This window comes from Phascolarctos cinereus, unplaced genomic scaffold (assembly GCF_003287225.1).
Source record: "Phascolarctos cinereus isolate Bilbo 61053 unplaced genomic scaffold, phaCin_HiC Scaffold_726;HRSCAF=1367, whole genome shotgun sequence".
NCBI lineage: Eukaryota > Metazoa > Chordata > Mammalia > Diprotodontia > Phascolarctidae > Phascolarctos > Phascolarctos cinereus.
Window position 1 is genome coordinate 2,939,417 of NW_027556098.1, and position 22,980 is coordinate 2,962,396.

Below are 22,980 nucleotides of genomic sequence, written 5' to 3' on the forward strand. Positions count from 1 at the left end.
CAAGCTCTACCACGCCAGCGATCCTCCTCACCCCAGCACCGCCGTCCAGAACTGTGACCCAGATCCAAACAGGGGCAAAGCAAGAGATTCCTGCCTCAGGACTGGCAAAGAGATCCCTGCAATCCCTCTCTGATCAGCCACTGGATTCCCCCTCAGTCTGTGAGCTAGAAGCTTGGGAAGCAGCTGCCCCCCCTCAGGGCCAAGCTCTTGGGGAATGGAGCTGAAACCCCACCTTCCTGTCTCAGCACTGACAGAAAGAGACTTTTCCCCTTTTAAGTAGTCTTTGGCATTGGTGGATTGAGGAGTCTGGAAACCTCCACAGCTGTCTGAGATTCAGTCCTCTGAGGCCTGCTCCAGTTTTGCTGTCCCACACAGCGCTGCGCTCCCAGCCTGGCGCGATACACCTTTCTGATCAATCATCCAGGTTGTCTTGGGCTGGAAATTTGTTTCATTCTGTCTTTTTGTGCTTCAGAATTTGTTTCACTCTGTCTTTTTGTGCTTCAGAATTTGTTTAGAGCCATTTTTTATGAGTATTTGGAGGGGTTTGGAGGACAGCTCAAGCAAGTCACTGCTTTCACTCCACCATCTTGGCTCCGCTCCCTAACTAAATCCTATTTTAAGTTGTTCTGTCAATGCATAACATGAGTATTTGATGTGTTTTAACATTTTTTTACGTATAGGAAACAAATGTCTGTCATAGACACATGCACATTCAGTACCTTCCCCACTTCAGGGAAACAGAGACTTTAACCTATACCTGGGCCTTATGCAATTTTTACTTGAGAAGCTGAGGTGGATAACTTTACCTGAAGAGCGTGAGAAAAGGGAGCGGACTGCTGTCCCTCGTTGGAGGTCAAGCTCTCCTGCAGAACTGAAACTAATAGGGACCTCATACCTGGGTCCCAAGCAGATAGGCATCTTAAAGAGAGGGAGTGGGCAAAGTGCCCACCAGCATGGTTTCTTAATGTTAGCATGTGAATTACAACCAAAATACTGAGCTTTATGTGGCTTCTCATTTCTTTTGGGTTTAGTGAGTTAATATTTAACTTAATTATTTCCATGAATTACATACTGTTGAGTATTCAACTAGGAATACATATCAGGGCAGATGGAGGGTATGATGTGTTAAAAGAAAACTTATCAAAGACAAATTTTTACAGAAATATACCATGAACATTTTGTAGATGGAAAAATGTTTTGTGAGATTGAACTTTTGTGCTGAAAATTATGTTGAAAGATATCCATTCTAAAGGAAATTAATAAAATTGTTTTTTTCTGCTTACCATAGCAATAATCTCTGCATCTAAACATGGTTTCAGTGTTGGTATTTACTTACTAAATTAAAGCACACAGGCTTCTTTTCTTTTAACAAATAGCAAACTACTGCAACATAAGATTGCACGTACTATAGACAATGATGATTCTTTTGCTTAACTGCTTTCAGAGATTGTATGTGTTCAGAGGTGTTTAACGTGTTACTAACTTGGTGACTCACAAGCTGCCATAAATTCAATTATCATTTCTATGCTGGTGATTCTCAGATCTGTTTTTCTAGCCCCAATATTTCTTCTGAGTTTCAGTCTCAAATCACCAACTGCCTCTTGGTTACCTCAAAATGGATGTCCAATAGTGAGCTCAAATTCAACATGTCCAAAACAGAACTCATTATCTTTCCCCAAAAACCTTTCCTTCTTCCCCGCTCCCTTACTGCTGTCAAGGATACCCACCATCCTCCCAGTTACCCAGCCTCACAATCTCAGTGACACCCTCAAGTCCTCACTCGCACTCACCCACATTTCCACTCTGTTGCCAAGTCTTGTTTCTACTTTCACAACATCTTCGTATATATCTCCACTCATATAGCTGACAGATATCTTGTTGCGGACCCATATCATTTCATCTATTCTCTGTAAGAAATGTTAAAAGAGATGTCTTTGTAGCAATCATCAAAACTACTTGGTACTGAGTAAGAAATGGAGTGGTGAATCAGTGGAATAAGGTAGGCATGCAAAACACAATAGTCAATGACTATAGTAATCTACTGTTTGATAAATCCAAAGACTCCAGCTTCTAGTATAAGAACTCACTATTTAATAAAAACTGCTGGGAAAACTGGAAAATAATATGGCAGAAACTAGGCATAGACCAACATCTTATACCCTATACCAAGATAAAATCAAAGGTACATGATTTAGATATAAAGGCTAATGCTATAAGCAAACTGAAAGAGCAAGTAATAGTTTACCTGTCAGATCTGTGTAGAACGGAAGCATTTATGACCAAACAAGAGACAGAGAACATTATGAAACACAAAATGGGTGATTTTGATTACATTAAATTGAAAATTTTTTTTCAGAAACAAAGCCAATGCAATTAAGATTAGAAGGGAAGCAGAAAGCTGGGAAACAATTTTTATAGCCAGTGTCTCTGATAAAGGCCTCATTTCTAAAATATATAGAGAATTGAGTCAAATTTATAAGAATACAAATCATTCCCCAACTGAGAAATGGTCAAAGGATATGAACAAGCAGCTTTCAGATAAGGAAATTAAAGTTCTCTATGGTCATATGAAAAAATGCTCTAAATCACTATTGATTAAAGAAACACAAATTAAAAGAACTCTGAGGTACCACATTACACTTATCAGATTGACTAACATGACAAAACAGGAAAATGATAAATATTGGAGAGGATATGGGAAAATTGGCACACTAATGCATTGTTGGCAGAGTTGTGAACTGATCCAACCACTCTGGAGAGCAATTTGGAACTATGTCCAAAGGGCTATAAAAACTATGCATACCGTTTGACCCAGCAATACTACTTTTAGGTCTGTATCCCAAAAGAGATTTAAAAAATGGGAAAAGGACCCACATGTACAGAAATATTTATAGTAGTTCTTTTTGTGGCGGCAAAGAATTAGAAATTGAGGGGATGCCCATCAATTAGGGAATGGCTGAACAAGTTGTGATATATAAATGTAATGGAATACCATTGCATTATAAAAAATGATGAGAAGGCAGACTTCAGAAAAACCTGAAAAGACTTATATGAACTGATGCTGAGTGAAGTGAGTAGAACCAGAAGAACATTACACACAGTAACAGCCACATTGTGTGATGACTAACTTTCATAGACTTGGCTCTTCTTAGCAAGGCAATGATTTAAGACAATTCCAAAAGACTCATGATGGAAAATGATATCCACATCCAGGGAAAGAACTATGAAGTCTGAATACAGATGGAAGCATACTATTTAATCTCTTTTTTTTCTTTTGTTGTTTTGTTTTGTTTCTTCTTTCTCATGGTTCCTCCCTTGGTTCTACCATTTCTTTATAACATGACTAATGTGAAAATACATTTAATATAAATGTATAGGTAAAGCCTACATAAGATGCATGCCTTCTTGGGGAGGGTGGAGGAGAAGGAGGGGGAAGAAAATTGAAAACTCAAAAACTTATGGAAGTGAATGTTGAAAACTAAAAATTAATTAATTAATTTAAAAAATTTTTAAAAGAGAGATGGCTTTGGAGAATCCTGGATAGTATGAACTGATGGCAGAATAAACAGAACCAGAAAAATTAGTTGTACTAAGAGAGCAGCATTGTAAATAAAAACAACTTTGAAAGAATTAAGAACTGTGATCAATATAACCAACCATATCTTCAGGAGATACATGATAAAGGCATGTTACCTACCTCCTGACAGAAAGGTAATGCATGCAAGGTGAAGAAAGAGGCATACATGTTTGGACATGGCCACTATGAGGATTTTTTTTGCTTGACTCTGATTATTTGTTACAAAGGCTTTTTAAAAAATTGTTTTTCCAAGTTTTTAATTGGGACAGGGAGGAGAAAAAAGGGGATGCCAGCAAAGGGAGAGGTAGCAATAGTGATGAGAGAGAGAGATGGAAACAGAGGCAGAGAGAGAAAGAGACAGAGACAGAGAGACAGAGAGAGACAGAGAGAGAGAGAGAGAGAGAGAGAGAGAGAGAGAGAGAGAGAGAACCATTGAAGCATTTTTTTTTAAGTACAGAAGGGAATGGAAGGAAGTTCAAAAGGAAGCACAGACAGGCAGGACTGTTTTGAATAAAATGTGAGGAATGTTCTTTTTTTGAAAAAAGCAAATGGTATGAATTGGAGATTCACAACTTCATATGAAATCATTTTTGTATTCTATATATATGGAAATACTCTTTTTTGGTATTTAAGTTCAGCATGAAATGAAATTTTAGCAGAACTAAAAAACACCAAATTTAGATAATGCAACGACCAATATTTACTCAGGAACACTGATGATGAAACATATCTTCCTTCCTCTCTTTGGAGAGGCAATGAACTATGACTGTGACCTGATGAATACATTATCAGACATGGATGTGGTAAAGGTTTATTTAGTTTCCCTTTAAGGGAGAGTTTTATGGGAGATTGGGGTGATATTGGGAAGTGACAGTAATATTTTTTTAAAAGTATCAATAAAACATTTTAAAAGATTTTTTTAAAATTCAAGGCTAATCTTTGCCAATGTAATTTTAAAAAAATGGCTCCACCCAAATTAATCTATAAATTTAATGTTATACCCATAGAACTTCAAAGGTGATCCCTTACAGAATTAAACTACATAATAATAATAATAATAATGATAATAAAATGCATGTGAAAAACAGAAGATCAATACTACCTAAGGAATAATGAAAAAAAGTAGAAATGAATAGGATTTGGTATTACCAGATTTCAAGTTATAAATTAGAATTATGGACCCTCTCTGGTACATGACAAAAAAAAATAGAAATGTTAATAGGGGAAGAGATTAAATAAGAAAGTCTTCAAAGGAAATTCATTTAGTAATATAGTTTTTGGTAAACCTAAGAACAAAAAGCACTTTATAGGAATAATGGATAGCAGTTTGGCACAAAACATGTTTAGACACATATTTTATACCATAAACTACATTAAATTAGAAATGAATAAATGAGCTTAATATTAAAAATCACACCATTAAAAACTAGAATAGAAGATCATATTTCACACTATAGGGTGTGAATTCATAATGTCATGTCATGGAAGATAATGTAAAAGACAAAATAGACTATTTCAATTTATAGCAAATAAAAAATGTATCTTAAATAAGAAAAAATATAGAGAATTGTAAGGGGGGGATGGGAAAAACTTTAAATGAAACTTCTCTGATGCCCCACCACCGGCATATTAGATTTAAACTGTCCTCTAGATTTAATTGGTTTGGAAGAATAAGGCTGAGTTTGCTGTTGTAGCTACTTGGTCTCCAGACCTACTTGGCACAAAAACTGTCAGAACACAAGGCATTGGATCTGTTCCCTCTGATTTTAGGTCACAGACAGAAGGCACGACCAAAAGCAACACAGAAAAGCCATGTTCAACTGATATCATCAGCATCGGCATCATTGCCATCATCATCATCACCTACTGGCACAGTGCTAAACACTTCGGAAATATTATCTCACTTAATCTTCACAATAACCCTGGGAGGTAGGTGCTATTGTTATCCCTATTTTATAGTTGAGGACACTGAGGCAAATAGAGGTTAAGTGACTTACCCAAGGACACAGAATAGGGGCAGCTAGGTGGCGCAGTGGATAGAGCACTGGCCCTGGATTCAGAAGGACCTGACTTCAAATGTGACCTCAGACACATAACACTTACTAGCTGTGTGACCCTGGGTAAGTCACTTAACCCCATTGCCAAGCCAAAAAAAAAAAAAAAGCCAAGGACACAGAAGTGTCTAAGGCTGGCTTTGAACTCAGGTCTTCCTGACTCCAGGCCCAGTGCAAAAGTATCCGCTTAACTTATCTACTTAACTGCATCTTCAGTGAACAAGATTTCTCTGCTCTGAATGTACTGCTACAAAGGCTTATTAAACTTCCTTTGTTAACTCCTAGGCTGCAAGTGACAACACAATATTCAGCAGTCAACAAACAATATAAGATAAAACAAAGTATATATTTGAATTTAAAGGGCACCATATCCCTGGAATGGCACCTATGACACAGGAAAACTTCATCCACATTGGTTCTCCCCAACCAGAAATACTAATGGAACTCATAGTACAGCTCCAAATCTCTAGCAGCTGTCATCCAAATGAGAATTTATCAGCATATAGTTTGATGGAATGTCTTCTATCTATATTTGAAATCAAACTCTTCACAGATAATTTCATTTCATTCCATTTCCAAACCTGAGGTACCTGAATAACCTAGGCAGCCCTGGTCTATGATAACATCCAAAATCTCATTGACCTCCAAAAGGTTTCTGGGGTTCCAGACCATGTTGACCCTTTCTGCCACTCTTAAAGGTCTTAACAGAAGCTTCGCAATGATTGGAAGAGTTCTTTACAAACTGACATTGATGGCCACCAAACCCCAGAAACATTTTTAGTTCCTGATTATTCTTCAGACGTGTCCAAGTGATTAATACTTCTATTCCTCAGGATTGGTACCCACTCTTTGATGCAATGCTTTGTAACCTACTTAACTATGGCTCAAGAGATATGGCCCTTGTCATTTGACAAGCAGTAATTTTCCCTAATTTTTCCTTATGCTCTTCCATCTTCCCAAATACAACAATCATCCATATAGAACACCTCTAAGAAGTCCATCTTACTAACCACTACTGAGCCACTGAAAATACCAGATTTTAAAGATTGCTTAGGGTATATACTATACTTTTTATCTTTGAGATTTTTATTTTATCATTAACTTAATAAACATAAAATGAGCATTTTCATATGCATAGTAGAACAGAAAAAGGATTATACATGAAAATGCAGATTAATTGTATTTAGCTTGCTTTTCTTTTAAAATATATAATACGTAATGTCTAACAAATTCACCATGTAACTTTCAAAGCTATTCTACTTGTCTGGGACTTTCTCACCTTCATTTTGTCCTCTTCTGTACATTTTAAAAACATGCCTCAATGACCCTCTCTTCTTTTCTTTCTCTGCTTTTTTAGAAAGGTACCCTATCCCTACCCCCTATATCCCTCACACTATCACTCCCCTTGGAAAACAAAAACCACTATAACAAAGGTGTATAGTCAAGGGTAACAGGGACTGGTACATGCTCTGAGCACTTCTGACAGCATCTCTCAATGTAGAAATGCAAGGGTATCTCCTTCTGGAAGAAATGTGATGCCGTGTAATGGAAGTTCGTTGGAGAGACTTGAGCATGTATAGACATTCTGTAACTGGTTCTGGTTGACTAACGTCAGCCTCAGCCTAATCTCTTTTGCCATTTTTCTCTTCAACTGTATTCTTGGTGGATCTTTTGGGCTTGGACTTTGAAGCACTAATGGGCTTCTCAGTGGGAGACCTTGGGCCCTCTTCACCAAGACCATAATATAAATACAAATCATGCCAAATGAATATAATGTAGTATTATTGTTCTACAAGAAATGGGAAGAAAGGGATAGATTCAGAGAAAACTGAGAAAATTTGGATGAACGGATGCAGATAGAAATGAGCAGACCCAAGAAAATAATTTATACAGTGACTATAAAACTACAAAGGAAAAATAACTTTGAGAGACTTCAGAACTCTGAATAACAAAATAACCACCCATGACTTCAGAGAACCAGTGAAGGAATATGCAACCCACCACCTCACAGAGGTGAGAAGGACTTGAGGGGCAGATTGAGATACACATTTATGAAAAGAAGAAAAGAAAGAAAAGAGAATCCTTGTAGTATTTTTAGAAATACACAGAAAAGAACAGAAAGAGATTCAGAAAAATATATATTTAAGGACAGCTCTGAAACTGTGTTGCAACATGGCAAATATGGAAATGTTTTGCGTGCTTGCATATGCATAACCTGTATCAAATTGCTTACCATCTCAGGGAGGGGGGAGGTGAGGAAGAGAAGGAGAAAATTTGTAACTCGTTTTTTTTCAATTAATATTAAAAGTTGTCTTTATATGTAATTGGTAAAAAATAAAATATCATTAAAAAAGAAACATTTAACAAAATAAATATACAATGCAACATATATTTAAAAGAAGAAACTGTGCTGAATGTTTTAAAGCAAGCCGTATATAATAAATATTTATGGTTTCATGCACAATCATTTTTTCTGTACTGTGTATAAAGAAATGTTCATATTTGCTGATGTTTGTCAAGTTTAGAATAGCAAAAAAGTATTTAAAAAGCAAGAATATAAGCTCCTTGAAAACACTTTATTTTTGTTTTTAATATCTCTAAAATCTAGAACAATACCTGGCACATGATAGGCACTAAGTAAATGTTTCTTGGCTAATTGATCAACTAAAGATTTTTTTAAAATTCAAAGATGTATTTATTCATTTAACTTATCCATTAATTACTACTTAAAAAAAACTTTGGCATTCTTCTCCATTACTAGGAAAATATTTATTTTCTCTCATGTAAAGTGTTTTCAGGCAATGAAAAGAAAAAAAAAAAAATATATATATATATATATAAAATTGTTTAACTTGGTTATCAAAACTTTAATGCTATTTTTTCTTTTGTTAATTTAGAGTCACCGTTAGCACAGTTTTGCTCAATTCTCACTGAATAACTTGTTTTTCTCGTTGCTTTCTTTTTTTTATTAATTAATTTTTAGTTTTCAACATTCACGTCCACAAGATTTTTACTTCCAAATTTTCTCCCCATCTCTCCCCTTCCCCTACTCCAAGACAGCATGGATTCTGAATACCTTCTCCTAATCTTCCCTCACTTCTCTCAGCCCCCTCTTCTCTTATCCCCTTCCCCTTCTATTTTCCTGTAGGGCAGGATAGATTTCTATACCCCATTACCTGTATATCTTATTTCCCAGTTGCATATAAAAACATTTTAAAACATTCATTTTTAAAACTTTGAGTTTCAAAATCTCTCCCTTCCTCCTGCCTCACCCACCCTCATTGAGAAGGCAAGCAATTTGATACAGGTTATACATATGTAGTCATTCAAATACTTCCATAATAGTCATGTTGTGAAATGCTAATTATAATTCCCTCCATCCTATCCTGCTCTCCCGTTTATTCTGTTCTCTCCTTTGACCCTGTCTCTTCTCAAGTGTTTGCTTCTTATTACCCCCTCCCTCAATCTGCCTTCCCTTCTATCATCCCCCCCTCCATCCCCTTTCCCTCTGTTTTACTGTAGGGTAAGATAGATTTCCATACGCAATTGAATGTGTATGTTATTCCCTCCTTAAGCCAAATCCAATGAGAGCAAGATTCATTCATTCCCTCTTACCTCCCCCTTCTTCCCCTCTACTGTAAAAGCTTTTTCTTGCTTCTTTTATGTAAGATAATTTACCCCATTCTATATCTCCCTTTCTCCTCCTCCCAGTACAATTCTCTCTCACCCCTTTACATACAAGGAGAGTTACATATCATCCCTTCATTTTCAACTCACCCTGTGCCCTGTGTCCATATACCTATATATCTATGTGTGTGTGTGTGTGTGTGTGTGTGTGCATACACACACACACACACACACACACACACATATATATATTCATTCCCTCCAACTACCCTAATACTGAGAAAGGTCTTATGAGTTACAAATATCATTTTTCCATGTAAACAGTTCAACTTTAATAAGTCTCTTATGATTTCTATTTTCTGTTTATCTTTTCATTCTTGCGTTTGAAAGTCACATTTCCATTCAGCTCTGGTCTTTTCATCAAGAATGCCTGATGTCCATTTTTTCCCCTCTCCTTGCTACTTTCAAGGAAGACCTCAAAATGTCCTTTGTCTATACACTTTCTTCCAAATCGAAAACAGTAAGGATTCTGTTGTATCTCTGTCTCCAATCTAGGTAAAAGTTCTAACAAGTGCTAGTTCTAGACCAATCAAGCAGTTCAATCATAGAGTATTTAAGCAGTTACTTTGGGAACCAGACTAAATTACCTGAGCAACTTACTTGCTAATGTGATTTAACAAATTATTAAATCTCTCAATTAACTTCCCACTTTGTCAAAAAAAGTATTGAAATGCTTCTGTGCTAAGCCCTAAAATTCTACAACTACTTAAAGTAAACTATTTCTTAAAAAGATCATTTTTATCTCTGAACACATTTGAACAAATATAAGAGTGTATTAACACATAAAAAGTTTTAGCCAGGAGAACAATTTATACAGTGACTACAGTAATATAAAGGAAAATAACTTTGAAAGACTTAACTCTAATCAATGATGAATTATGAGTCCAGAAGACGTATCATTAGCCATGTTTGCCACTCCTTTGTGGACAGATGTTGAACTAGAGATGTAGAACAAAACACATATTTTCACACATATCTAATGTGTGGATTTGTCTGAATACACTATATTTATTTGCTACAAGGAGATATTTTATGGGAGCGGGAGGAGGATAAAGATGCAAACAGAAGAAAAGGAAGATGGGGAAAGAAACAAGCATGTATTAAGTACCTACTACATGCCAGACACTATGCTAAGTGCTTTACAAATATTATCTCATTTGATCCTCACAACAAGGTACTATTATTATTCCCATTTTCCAGTTGAGGAAACTGAGGCAGACAGTATTTATAAGACCTGCCAGGGTCCCATAGGCAAGTCCGAGGTTAAATTTGAACTCATGTCCTCCTGATTCCAGCCTCAACACTAGCATCCTGTGGCATCTAAAAGAAGACCATCAATGCAACAAGAAACAAAGAAAAATAAACAAAGAAATGAGCTAAAACAAGGAAAAGGAGGTATTACCATGTTAAATTTAATATATGCTCTTAAAATATGTAATGAAAGTGCATAGTTCTATATACAATCTTCATTTTTCTGTTTCTGGTACTAAATTACATACATATTACATAACATATCCATTAAGTTGGTCATTAAAAAAATAGCATATTGTATATGTATACATATATATACACATGTATATCATGTGTATATATATATAGTGAATATACATATACATATATACGTATGTGTGTGTATATACATACATATATATATATATATATATATATATACACACATATATGTGGTTTCTTCATAGAAAGATTAAAACTTAATATTCAAATATCCCTGTGAAGGGTATCACATTTTCCAAAACATTCACACTGACCCCCAAATGACTGATATCAGGCCAGTGTTTGAGCTGAAGCAAAGATCAAGGATAGAACCCAAGGGTTTCAAGTACAGCAGTGGTTTAATAGAAAACACTACCAGAATTTTAGACTTTAGAATTTAGAATCAATGTTCATAGAACGTCAGAACTAGGTGATCTAGATTCAAGAATTCATTGTACTATTTGCTAGTTTCCTGAAGTAAATCACTCATCTCTCTGAGCTTCTGTTTGCTCACCTGAGAATTGGGGATAACAGGATTATTTATTGAAAAGCTCAAAAGAACAACATACATAAATGTTTTGTTACCATTAAATATTAATAGCAATCAAAATTATTATCATTTAGGTGAAGGTAATTACATGACAGGCACACAGGGACTTCCAAAATAAAATAAGTAGCCCACTTTACAATGTGTTCTCAACAATTCATGAACAAACAAACATTGTGTTTGGAAACATGTCAAAGAATGAAAGTATTGGGAGCCCTCCTGTGGCCAGAAGTGTTAACTTGGTATGCTGTGCCTATCTGTCCTTGAAAGATTACTGGCCTGTTAAAAGACTACTGTATAATACCTTAAAGACCATGTCCCCAAACACCTGAAAGAGAAAATAAAATAGCATGTAGATTTTAAAATTTGTATAGACAATGAAGAATTTCTCCCTTAATGATATGATTCTGAAGTTTCAGTATTTTCTATTTTATTTCAAAGGAACTAAGTACCCCTTTTATGGTAATAGAAAAGTTCTGATAAATAGAAGTATGCCTAGAATAATTTTTCATATATATGCATATATATATATATATATATATATATATATTCCTATTTATGTCTAATGGTAGCCATCTCTAGGATGAGAGAGGAGGGAGAGAAGAAAAAAGAGGGGGGAAATTTGCAGGATAACTTTATTACATATTTAAATGGACTAGCAAGTTGTACATAACAGATTTGCAGTTTCATGTGCAATCGTCTTTTTTATTACACTGTGCTATGGAATTGCTTGTTTTATTCCATAAAATAAATTTTAAATTAAATTTTTAAAAGAACCTTAAAAAAGAACTAAAGATCTCAAGGGGCAAAAATACATGTATACATACATACATACATACATACATACATACATACATATATATATATATACACACACACACACATATAAGATGTATATGTACATACATATATGTAAAGGTTTCCAGTGGCAAAAAATAGATATGCACATACCTATATATGCAATAGATGTACATCCTTTTGCCACCTGAAAACTTTATATCAACAATAGAAACACGTATGTATATGTTTCTCCATATGCATATGTGCATGTGTGTGTGTGCACTAAGATTAAATTGGCTTAAATGGAATATTCAAGTGAGCATGATCAGAATTGCCATTCCTGATTCCAGCTGACTATGTGGGAACTTGGGGCCAACTTCTGACCATGTGTAACTCAGGTCTAAAGGACTTGTATTTTGAGATGATGAAGACTCCCCTTATTGGTTGCAGAGCCAGAAGAACTGATAACTCAGTGTATGTATGTTTAAAAGGAAGCTACCCTTTATTCACTGCTTACTTCCTTTCCAATTATAAATCATGTCAGGATTGTTTTGAGATGTTTTCCTGAAGAGGATGAGGGGGAAAGAAGAGTTTGTCCTATTTCCTACCCCAGTTTCCATATGGTCATGAACACATGGCATCTACAGCAAAGCCCTAATCTGGTTTGGGCTGCCTCTTTTGTGTCTGCACTTTTTCGATTTTAGGAGAATGAGTATCTGTGGATATGTCTAAACACGGAGACAACCCGGGGGGTTTAAAAGCCTGGAACTGCTGAGTCCCATCAGAATGGAGCTGAATGATAGCAGGGTGAGGGATTCCCCAACAATTCCTCTAGAATTCTTGGAGAGGACACTGAACATCATGAGGAATGGCTAAACCTGGTTATTTTACCAGCAGACATGTATTGAGAGTTGTCCGGACAGTATAGAGCTGAGCTGAAATGTAGAATATCTAATTAGCACTCTTGCCAACTACTTTAAGTTCTGATGAATTTCTAACAGTACTTACAAGTTAAATCATTGAATCTTGAACCTGGTCTAAGCAAATACATATCAGGGTCTAGAGCAGAGAAGTCCCTTAGTGGAGAAGGGAGTGGTGAAGTACCTAGCCCCTACAGGCATAGCAGTGGTTTTCAATATCTTTATAATGAAAATCCATTTCATTCCTTACTCTTACATTTTGAAACAGGTGTGTCATTTTAATATCTTTTGCATGCATACTGCACATAATAAAATAACATTGCATTCATTCCTCTTCTGTACATTTGATTTGTGTATCTCTAGGAAATTTAAATATATCTTTAATTGCCTCTTGTATGATAGGTGAGTAGGAATGAGAAGGTATAATTCTTTTTATTCAAAAATTGAAAGTTTTAAATCAAAGTCATATAAGCCATTATATAGGAGAGGAAAAATTAGCTTTAATGTATGTAAAAATAAAATATCATTAAGAGCTATTTCATACATGAAAAAGTTAACAATTTTCTACTAATCTAGTATTTATTATCAAAATAAACGTGCAGCTAGAGCACTATTAGGTCAAATGTTATTGTCTGTCTGTCCTCTCTCCCACCTCCAATTCTGCAATCCAACCAAATTGGCCTTTCTGTTTTGCATATATAAGACTCAATTGGCTCTTGGCCCTTGCACTCACCCTCCCGTTCCTGTAATGCACTTACTCCTAACCTTTGCCTCGAGTCCATCTCTTCCACTGAGATGTAGCTCAAACACTACCCTTCTACATGAAGCTCTTCTACTCCCCCAATTACTAGTACCCTCCCTTCTAAATGATTTTTTATTTAATTTTGTGTTTAATTATATCTATTCCGCATATATGCATATATGTACTTGTCTCTTCCATTAGAATATAAACTACTTTCCAATAGATTATTACCTTCTTTATATTTGTATCACCAGAGCCTACCACAGTATCTGGCACATTGTAGCCATCTAATAAATACTTGTTTATTATTAGAAAAATCTGATATAAAAGTCTTCCTGATCCTTCTCGTTAGAACAAATAGTCCCATCTCTTACTTCACCTTCATTTCCAAAATTCTTGAAAACTACATCAAATGTCTCTACTACCCACTTTCACCTTAATTCCTTGCAATTAGACTTCTGTCCTAACCTCTCCACTGAAACTGCTTTCTCTAAGGTCACCAATGACCTGATTGTCAAATCCAATGATTGCATCCATCCTCATCCTCTCTGTAACTTTTTTGCTACTGCTCATCACTCCTGCAAAATAGTCTTTCCTCCCTCCACTCTAGAAACTACTTTCTTCTTTTTTCCTACCTCTATATCCTCTTCATGAACCTTACATGTCTTTAATGATATTCCTTTGGCCCAACAATCTCAATCTCATTTCCATGGAAATGACTTCAGCTCTATACATATGGTTCCCAACTTTATTTTATCATTTTAGACCTGACTTTTTAACAAACCCCAAAGACCTTTCTCTTTCTGAGGCCCCAGAAATTTTTTCATAATTTTTCTCACTTCCCCCTTTCACCAACATCCTTTGGTATGTCATACAAATAAAAGGGAGAAGGGAAGCAAGAATAAAAAATTATGGGTGGAGATGATGGAAACATCACATTCCACCTCAATTCTCTGATTCTTATTTCTACCTTTGTTATGTTGTATGTGTCCAGCAACAAACTTCCCAGGCTCTGAGGGGCCTTTGTTCCATAAATTATAAACTGTTTCACCTCTAAATTTATATAAACTGCCATTCAATAAAAAGCATCTTCTTGTACATTAAGATTTTAAGTAATTTTGATATTATGATTATTGTGCAATAAGAAATGATGAGCAGATTTCAGAAAAACCTGGAAAGATCTATATGAACTGATGTAAAGTGAAATGAGTAGAACTAGGAAAACATTGTACACAGTAACAGCAACATTGTGTGATGACCAATTATAATGGACTTAGCTCTTCTCAGCAACACAATTAATTATCCAAGACAATTATGAAGGAGTCATGATGAAAATACTATCCACATCCAGAGAAAGAATTGATGGACTCTAAATGCAGATCAAAGCATACTATTTTCATTTACTTTATTTTTTTCAGGTTTTTTTTCCTTTCTGGTCTGTTTCTTCTTTCACAACCATGACTAATATGGAAATGTGTTTAACATGATTGCACATATGTAACAAATTGCTTACCATTTTAGGAAAAGGGGAGGGAAAGGAGGGAGAAAAATTTGGAACTCAAAGTCTTATAAAAATGAATGCTAAAATTGTCTTTACATATAAATGGAAAAAATAAGATATATTTTAAAATAATTTTAGTATTATAGTATTTGTTACTACTGTTCTTACTATCATTTCAGTGAATGCTTTTGCTTTGAGCTGAGTCAACTGGCTGAGTATTGAGTAAATCCACTGGCAGGGTGGGGGTAGAGAGCCAGGAGGGCAGAAGGAGGTGGTCATGAGATATAGCTATAGATACCCAAAGTACCTTAAACCTGGGGAAGAGAAGCAGTGTGGGAGTCAGAGAGATCTGGGTTTAAAGCCTACCTTTCCCACATACTGGCTGTATGATCCTAGAAAAGTCACTTAACTACTCAGCATTCTATACAACTCTTTTAGTCTTTAAATTGCAGACACTGTGCTGATTTACTAATAGGAGTTTGCTCAGCCAAAACAATCACAAGTCCAGTCCATATTGCTATTACAGTAGTGGGTTTGTGGACTTTCTCCTTCTTCAATTTTCTCTTTTATTCTTAATCTCTTTTGCCATTAATAATCATTAGCAAACTTGTATAAAGATCTATAGAAAACAAGGTGATAAGGAAGATGTTACAGGGTTTATGTAATTAGATAATTCAGGGGAGTCAGGAGGCTCAGTGAATAGAGTACTAGGCCTGGAGTCAGGAATATCTGGGTTCAAATCTGGCCCACAAATAGCCGTGTGACCGTGGACAAGTCACTTAAAATCTGTTCGCCTCAGTTTGCTCAATTTTAAAATGCACATAATAATAGTAACTACTTCTCAGGGCTGTTATGAGAAACAAATGAGATAATATTTGTAAAATGTTTAGCTCAGAATATAGTATATAGTAGGTACTTTATAAATGCTAGCTGCTATGATTATTATTAGATGCCCTAATTTACCGCAGTCTATACTCTATATTAAAGTGTTTGTGGTATAGTAGGTTTGGAGACAGAGGACCTGGGTTCAATTCCTTCTTCTGGTGTTACCTAGATGACCATTCTATATTACCAATATGACTTAACCTCTGTGGGCCTAAATTTGCTCATCTATAAAATGAGGAGTTTGGAATAGATGACACTGAGGCCTCTCCCTTCCAGCTCTAAATTTACAATCTTACTCCTTTGTGGCTCTGTATTCTGGGGCTTTTAAAAAATTGTATTGATACCTTTTGTTTTTATAGCACATTCATTCAAGAATAGATGCTTCCCCTCTCCCTTACTGAGCAAGCTGTCCCTTATAACAAAGAATCAAAAAATAAAAGAGGGAAAGCAGTTTAGCAAACTAGCACATTAACCATATCTGACAACCTATGCAATATTTCACACCCAGTGAAATGGCGACAATCTTGGTCATAATAGTTACATGGTGTTTTCTCTCTTTTATTCTTCCAATCTACATTGTTGTAGTCACCGTCTGCATTATTTTTCTCATTTTGTTTACTTCATTTTGCATCATTTCATACAAGTCCTCCCATATTTCTCTGAATCCTTTGTATTTTTAATTTCTCATGATGCCACAACATTACATCACGGTCATGTACAGCAACTTGTTTAGCCATTCCTGAGTGGATGAGACTGTTTACTTCTAGTTCTTTACTCCCACAAGAAACGTACTGATAGGAATATTGACATATATGGGACATTGTTTTCTGACTTTGACTTCCTTGGAGGTATATGCCTAGCAGTGAGATCTCTGGATCAAAAGTATGTTTTTTCACTTTTTTATCACAATTCCAAATTGTTTTCCAGAGTGGTTGCACCAATTCACAGATCCTTCAATAGTATGTTAAAGCCCCTTAAACATTGACTTTCCCATTTTTGTCATCTTTGCCAACTTTCTGGGTGTAAGATGAAATCTAAGAATTGTTTTGGTTTACATTTCTTCTATTACTAATAATTCAGAGCAGTCTTTTATATGATTTCTAATAATTTGCAATTCTTTTCTTAAGAGCTGTTCATCCATATCCATTGGCCACTGAGAAATGGCTCTCGATTTTACACGTTTGTCACGGTTCCTAACATAACTTGGATATCAGCCTCTTCATTGTTAGAGATATTAGATGGAAAAAAAGACCCCAAACCCCAGCTTCCCTTCTAAATTAGATGTGGTTGTGTCTTTTTATTCAATGAGGGGAGAGTTAAATATAATAAAGTTATACAATGGTATAATTTAGCCCGAGCGGCAATATGGCTTACAAGATATGATGCTAGCTTCACAGTCAGAAAGATCTGAGTTCCAGTTCTGCCTCTGACACATACTGGTTGTGTGACCCTGGGCAAGTCACTTAATTTCTCAATGCCTTAGACAAGTAGACTATAAGTCACAAAACAGTTGCTGATCTGCTTTGGTAGAGGGAATCTCTTTTATGCGAAGTGTCTATGGAGTATCCTCCCTAGGCTACTGAGACAGCTGAAAGTTGGGTCCTCTAGTTTCTATAGGTCTGCACTTTTTAAATTATAGTTCATGACACCCATCTTAGACTTTTTAATAAAGAAAAAAAAATCTAGAATTGTGGCACAGACCTGCCAGTATTTCTACTCTGAGCATGCACGGTAAATTTCTAGTTAGTAAACAAGGTCCCATTGTCATGGTACCTGACCAGATTAGAAGGAGATGTTGCTCCTTCTACAATATTGCAGGGTACTGATGTATTTTATCTTCTGATGATGTTCCCATACTGTTCCTCCTGTGTGTGCCCACTCTGCTGGGTTGGTCATCTACTGTGCTCCCTGAGCCTGCTCTTTTCCATAACTAAATTTGACAGAAGCTGTACTCTCAGGGTCCACTTTCTTCTGGGCATGGAGTCTTCTCCTGGGTGAATTGAATCTGGCCTCAGATACTCACTAGCTATGTGACCCTGAACAAGTCATTTAACCCTATTTTGCCTCAATTTCCTCATATGTAAAACAAGCTGGAGAAGAAAATGGCAAACCATTCCAGTGTCTTTGCCAAGAAAACCCCAAATGGGGTCACAAAGAGTCTGACACAACTAAAGTGACTGAACAAGAAGAAATCACTGTTGGCAAGTCAGAGTTGGAGGGAGGCGGCATCTGCACTCCTAAAAAGACTTGAGCGAAAAAGGAAAAAAAGCAATTTCCTCTTTCCTCCATAGCTGGTGTTCTCTGTGGTAGGAAGAGATGATTCTCTCCTCACAGTTTACCTTTGCTTGTAAAGACAACAAGGGAAATGGCTAGTTTTTCAACCAGCCAATATCAATATCTAGATGTCCTACAAATGCATCAATTTGAAAAAAGCGATTTCCATTGAAACTTACTTTTTGTCAGTGACCTCCTTGAGGGATATGCCTAGCAATGGAATCTCTGTCAAAAGGTATAGATGTTGTAATCACTCTCTTCACTTGATCCCAGATTGATTTCTAGAATGGTCGGGCCAATTCAGGACCAATAGTACATCATGAGCTCATCAACTGAGCTGAACAAGTTGTGGTATATGAATATGAAGGAATACTATTGTGCTATAAGAAATGATGAAGGGAGTGGTTTTAGAGAAACCTGGGAACTCTTGTATCAATTGATGCAGAGTGAAATGAGTAGAACCAGAAGAATTATTTATGCAATAAAAATAATATTGTAAATATAAACAATTTTAAAAGACTTAGGAACTCTGATCAACACAAGGATCAGTTACAATTCCAGAGGGGTCATGATTAACAAACATGCTACCCATCTCCAGGTAGAGAGGTGTAGATTGAGAGATTTATTGATTTCTTTATTTTTGGATACTGCTAATGTGGAATTGTTTTCCTTAACTACATATGCTTGTAACAGGTTTTGTTTTTCTTGCTTTCTCAATGTGGGTCAAAGGAGGAAGGAAGGGAGAGAATTCAGAGCTGAAAATAAAATAAAATTTGAATTAAAATAGTGCATGATGAATTTGCCCAGCTGTACATGACTCCTCCAACATTGACTGTTCCTATCTTTTGTTATCTTTGCCAATTTGCTGAGTGGGAGGATGAGCCAGGTTGCTTGAAGAACGATGAATTGTCCAAGGCCTGAAATTGAGCAGGTCAAACCTCCAGCAGGTCCAAACCATTAGAATAGGACTAGCCTGAGAGTAGTCATTGCACCTCTGGCCTGAGTGAAATAGGGAAACATAATATTTAAAACAAACAAATGAATAAACATTATAGATGTGTAAATAAATGGACAAATGAATGAATAAATAAAAAGAATGTCATCTTAAAGTTACAAGAATTAAAGAGATCATTTTATGTAGAAATTTAGGCCTCAGGGTCCAATGACTATAGGAATGGCTTGGGTTCAAGTTTTTTGAAGCAGGGAGGGGATGAAATACACATATTGGGACCTCTAGGTTTTTTTTAAGGAAGGGAGACATAATAAAAGAAAATTCAAGAAAATTCTTTAGGAACTATAGCAAATTAAAAATATTTTGATTTCTTAGCATAGTATATAGGATATAATAAGTGCTTAATAAATGCTTTTTGACTTATTAACTTGCTCTGACTTATATTGGCATGGCTGAAAACTTTTTTTTCTGATATTAAGAGATATTAGACTAATAACAACAATTGCATGCCAAATGATGACTTTGCTATACGTAGCTATAGCCTACCAAATTATATTTATTTTTCTGTAATTGCTCCATCAAAACAGGTCAAGAAGACATGAAAGAGAGTGACCTGCAGTCTTTTTAAGTAATGATTTTCTTTTGCTATTCTATTTTTTTAAGGCTTTTTAATGTTGTTAGGGAGTACTTACCTTTTTTTTTACATTTTAATAGTATTTTATTTTTCCCAATTATATGTAAAGACAATTTTTAGCATTCAATTTTACAAAATTTCGAGTTCCAAATTTTCTCCCTCCCTCCCCTTCCCTCTTCCAAAAATGGTAAGCTATTTAATATAGATTATACATGTGCAATTATGTAAAACATATTTCCATATTAGTCATAGTTGTGAGGGAAGAAACAGACTAAAAGGAAAAAATGCAAAAAAAAAAAAAAGAACATGAAAATAGTATGCTTCAATCTGCATTCAGAGTCCATCAGTTCTTTCTCTGAATGTGGATAGCATTTTCCTACATGAGTCCTTTGGAATTGTCTTGGATCATTCTGTTGCCGAAAAGAGCTAAGTCAGCCATAGTTGATCTTCATACAATGTTGCTGTTACTGTGCATATACTTTTTAATGTATTTAGGATGATTTTTATCCTGTCATACTCCTAAACTGCCTCATAGAAACTATGAACTAGAGGAAGACTAGAAATATTTCTCAGTTTTCTATGGAAGAATACTTTATGTTATAGATTGTACCATTTAAAAATACCATCTTGAATAGTACACAATCACATGTTATTTGCATAAAAAGTGCAAGACTAAAAACAGCTTCCTGGAACCCTCCACCAAAGAGTTAGAAGAGAGATTAGGTTGTTTCCTTTATCTCATCTCCTACTTTGCCTTCTGTCATCAGCTAGTGCTTTATATTAACTGATATTAAATCAGTTTTTAGGTGTAAATCCATCTCACAGCTTGAGGAGCTACCAATGTATGAATTTCTACCTGTAAAAGTGAGGCTAAAGTGATGGATCATGACTGTATTTTTATTGTTATTATTTTGGCTACTACTTATTATCCATTGTAACTGGATGGGCAGCCCCATTTTGGGAGACTTTTCCTAAGCAAAAGAAACTTTTGTATTAAGTACAGCACAGTGGATTCCTTTTTGTTTGCATGTTAAGAATTATTTTTTAAAATTTTTCACTAGAACCCCAAACACTGATTATTTTCCCTACTACATATAGCTTATTTGCTTGTATATATAAGGATGGGGTTGAAATCTCCCCACCCCCTTTTATCTGAATACCTTAAGTAGGTAAGACTATGTTTCAGTTAGCTGACAGATTTTGTTATTTGTTGTTTGTCCTTCCTTCTTGAAGGAAAATGATGTCTTGACCTGCAAGTGAATTGGATTTAAGTGAGCCAGAGCCATGCAATCATCAGCATCACTCTCTCCTCTAGAATCATCAAAGTCCAGTAGGAAGACATAGGTCAGGGTGACTGGCAATGACCCAAGATGCAACGGGAGACCTTGGCCTTTTTAAGCTAAGGTCTTTCCCAATAAGATCTTAGACTAAGTATGAACAGGTGAGATGTGTGAAAGCCTGGACACAAAGGACATAGGGAGGTGGTTATGGTAGATAAATAAACCTAAATAAGATGGAGAAGTTCCTGAGTTATGTATTGTGGAGGTGGAACATATGTGGATGATGATGAGATAAAGGGTATACTGATTTCTTGTGCAGGTAAAGGTCATGGCAGCTCAGGAGGTTGATGAACTGGGAGGCAAGGGCATTTGTGTTTGCAAGACACTCTACAACGGTAATAATAGAATTGCAGAGTTAGAAGGGTCCTCAACAGCTAACTAGTCCAACTCATAACCTTCAAAGGGATCCTCATTACAGGACATCACTCAAGGCACCATCCAGCCTTTGCTGGAAGACCACCGGTGAAAGGGAATTAGCTACCTCCTAACGATATCTACCCTGCCTACTTCATAAGACTGCTCTAAGATTCAAATGAAATCTTATTCTTGAAAACATGTTACCAAGTGCCAAGTACTATGCAGATACAAGATACTGCTACTCCAGCTACTAAACTGTACTTGGGGAGGTGGCTGCAAAGAAGTCACACTGGAGCAGCTAGGTGGCACAGTGGATAGAGCACCGGCCCTGGAATCAAGAGGACCTCAGTTCAAATTCGGCCTCAGACACTTGACACTTACTAGCTGTGTGACCCTGGGCAAGTCACTTGACCCCAACTGCCTCAGAAAGAAAAAAAGAAAAGAAAAAAAAGAAGCTATACTGAACCCTTTTGTAAAGTTGTTTTTTTTTTTTAAAATCACTAACAATTTATAGCCCCAGGGCTTAGATTTTGGTATATTAAATTAGGTTCTATCTGGATTATGTCTTTTCCTTTATTTTCTGTCATAAGTGGGGCACTGATGCTGCTGCTCGGGGTGGCCTAAGATTCATAACGTCATGTGCATGGACTATATCTGGTTACAGTTAGATCCTTTTACCAATGAATGTCAGGATGATAAGAACCCTAGGAAACAAATTGAGTAACAGAGAAATTGATGTGGTTACAGCTCAAAATATTCCTCTTTATGTAGAAAACAAATTAGATTTTAAAAATCTTGTGGATGCAGTACTCCATATGAGCCATGTAACTATCATTCATAGAGAGTTTAATTCAGTTTCACCATTACAAGCTATGCTATGTTTTCACACACACACACACACACACACACACACACAGAGTATTCCAGACTCTCTCAGTCATGTTCTATGTGGTGAGACAGTCTGATAGGCTGCCATACTGGCTGGCACAGATTTAGACATAGCAGTCCAATGCCCTGCATATTTTATGGACTCTCCGGGACCCCAACTCAACTCAATCACAGTTCCTCATGACTTTGCTCTCTCCCACTTTTCAGGAGCTACTACTCAATCTTCAAAGGCTAGGTGAATACATAAATAGGGCTTTTGTAGCTTGATTTGGAGTGTAAATAGAGCTGTGACAGAGCAACTATACACCCTAGACATGGCTTGAAAACTATCCTCCTCATTTGTTACTGCCC

The 22,980-nt window shown here is 36.0% G+C and overlaps 1 protein-coding gene across 1 annotated transcript in view; it reads right to left on the reverse strand.

Moving 5' to 3' along the window:
- The window catches only part of REPS2 (RALBP1 associated Eps domain containing 2), a 352,146-nt gene that overhangs the window by 313,503 nt on the left and 15,663 nt on the right, over positions 1–22,980 (reverse strand). The window contains exon 2 of the mRNA XM_078146089.1: positions 1,791–1,907. Coding sequence (XP_078002215.1) covers positions 1,791–1,895 — 105 coding nt within the window. The 5' untranslated portion in view covers positions 1,896–1,907. The remainder of the gene's footprint in view (positions 1–1,790; positions 1,908–22,980) is intronic.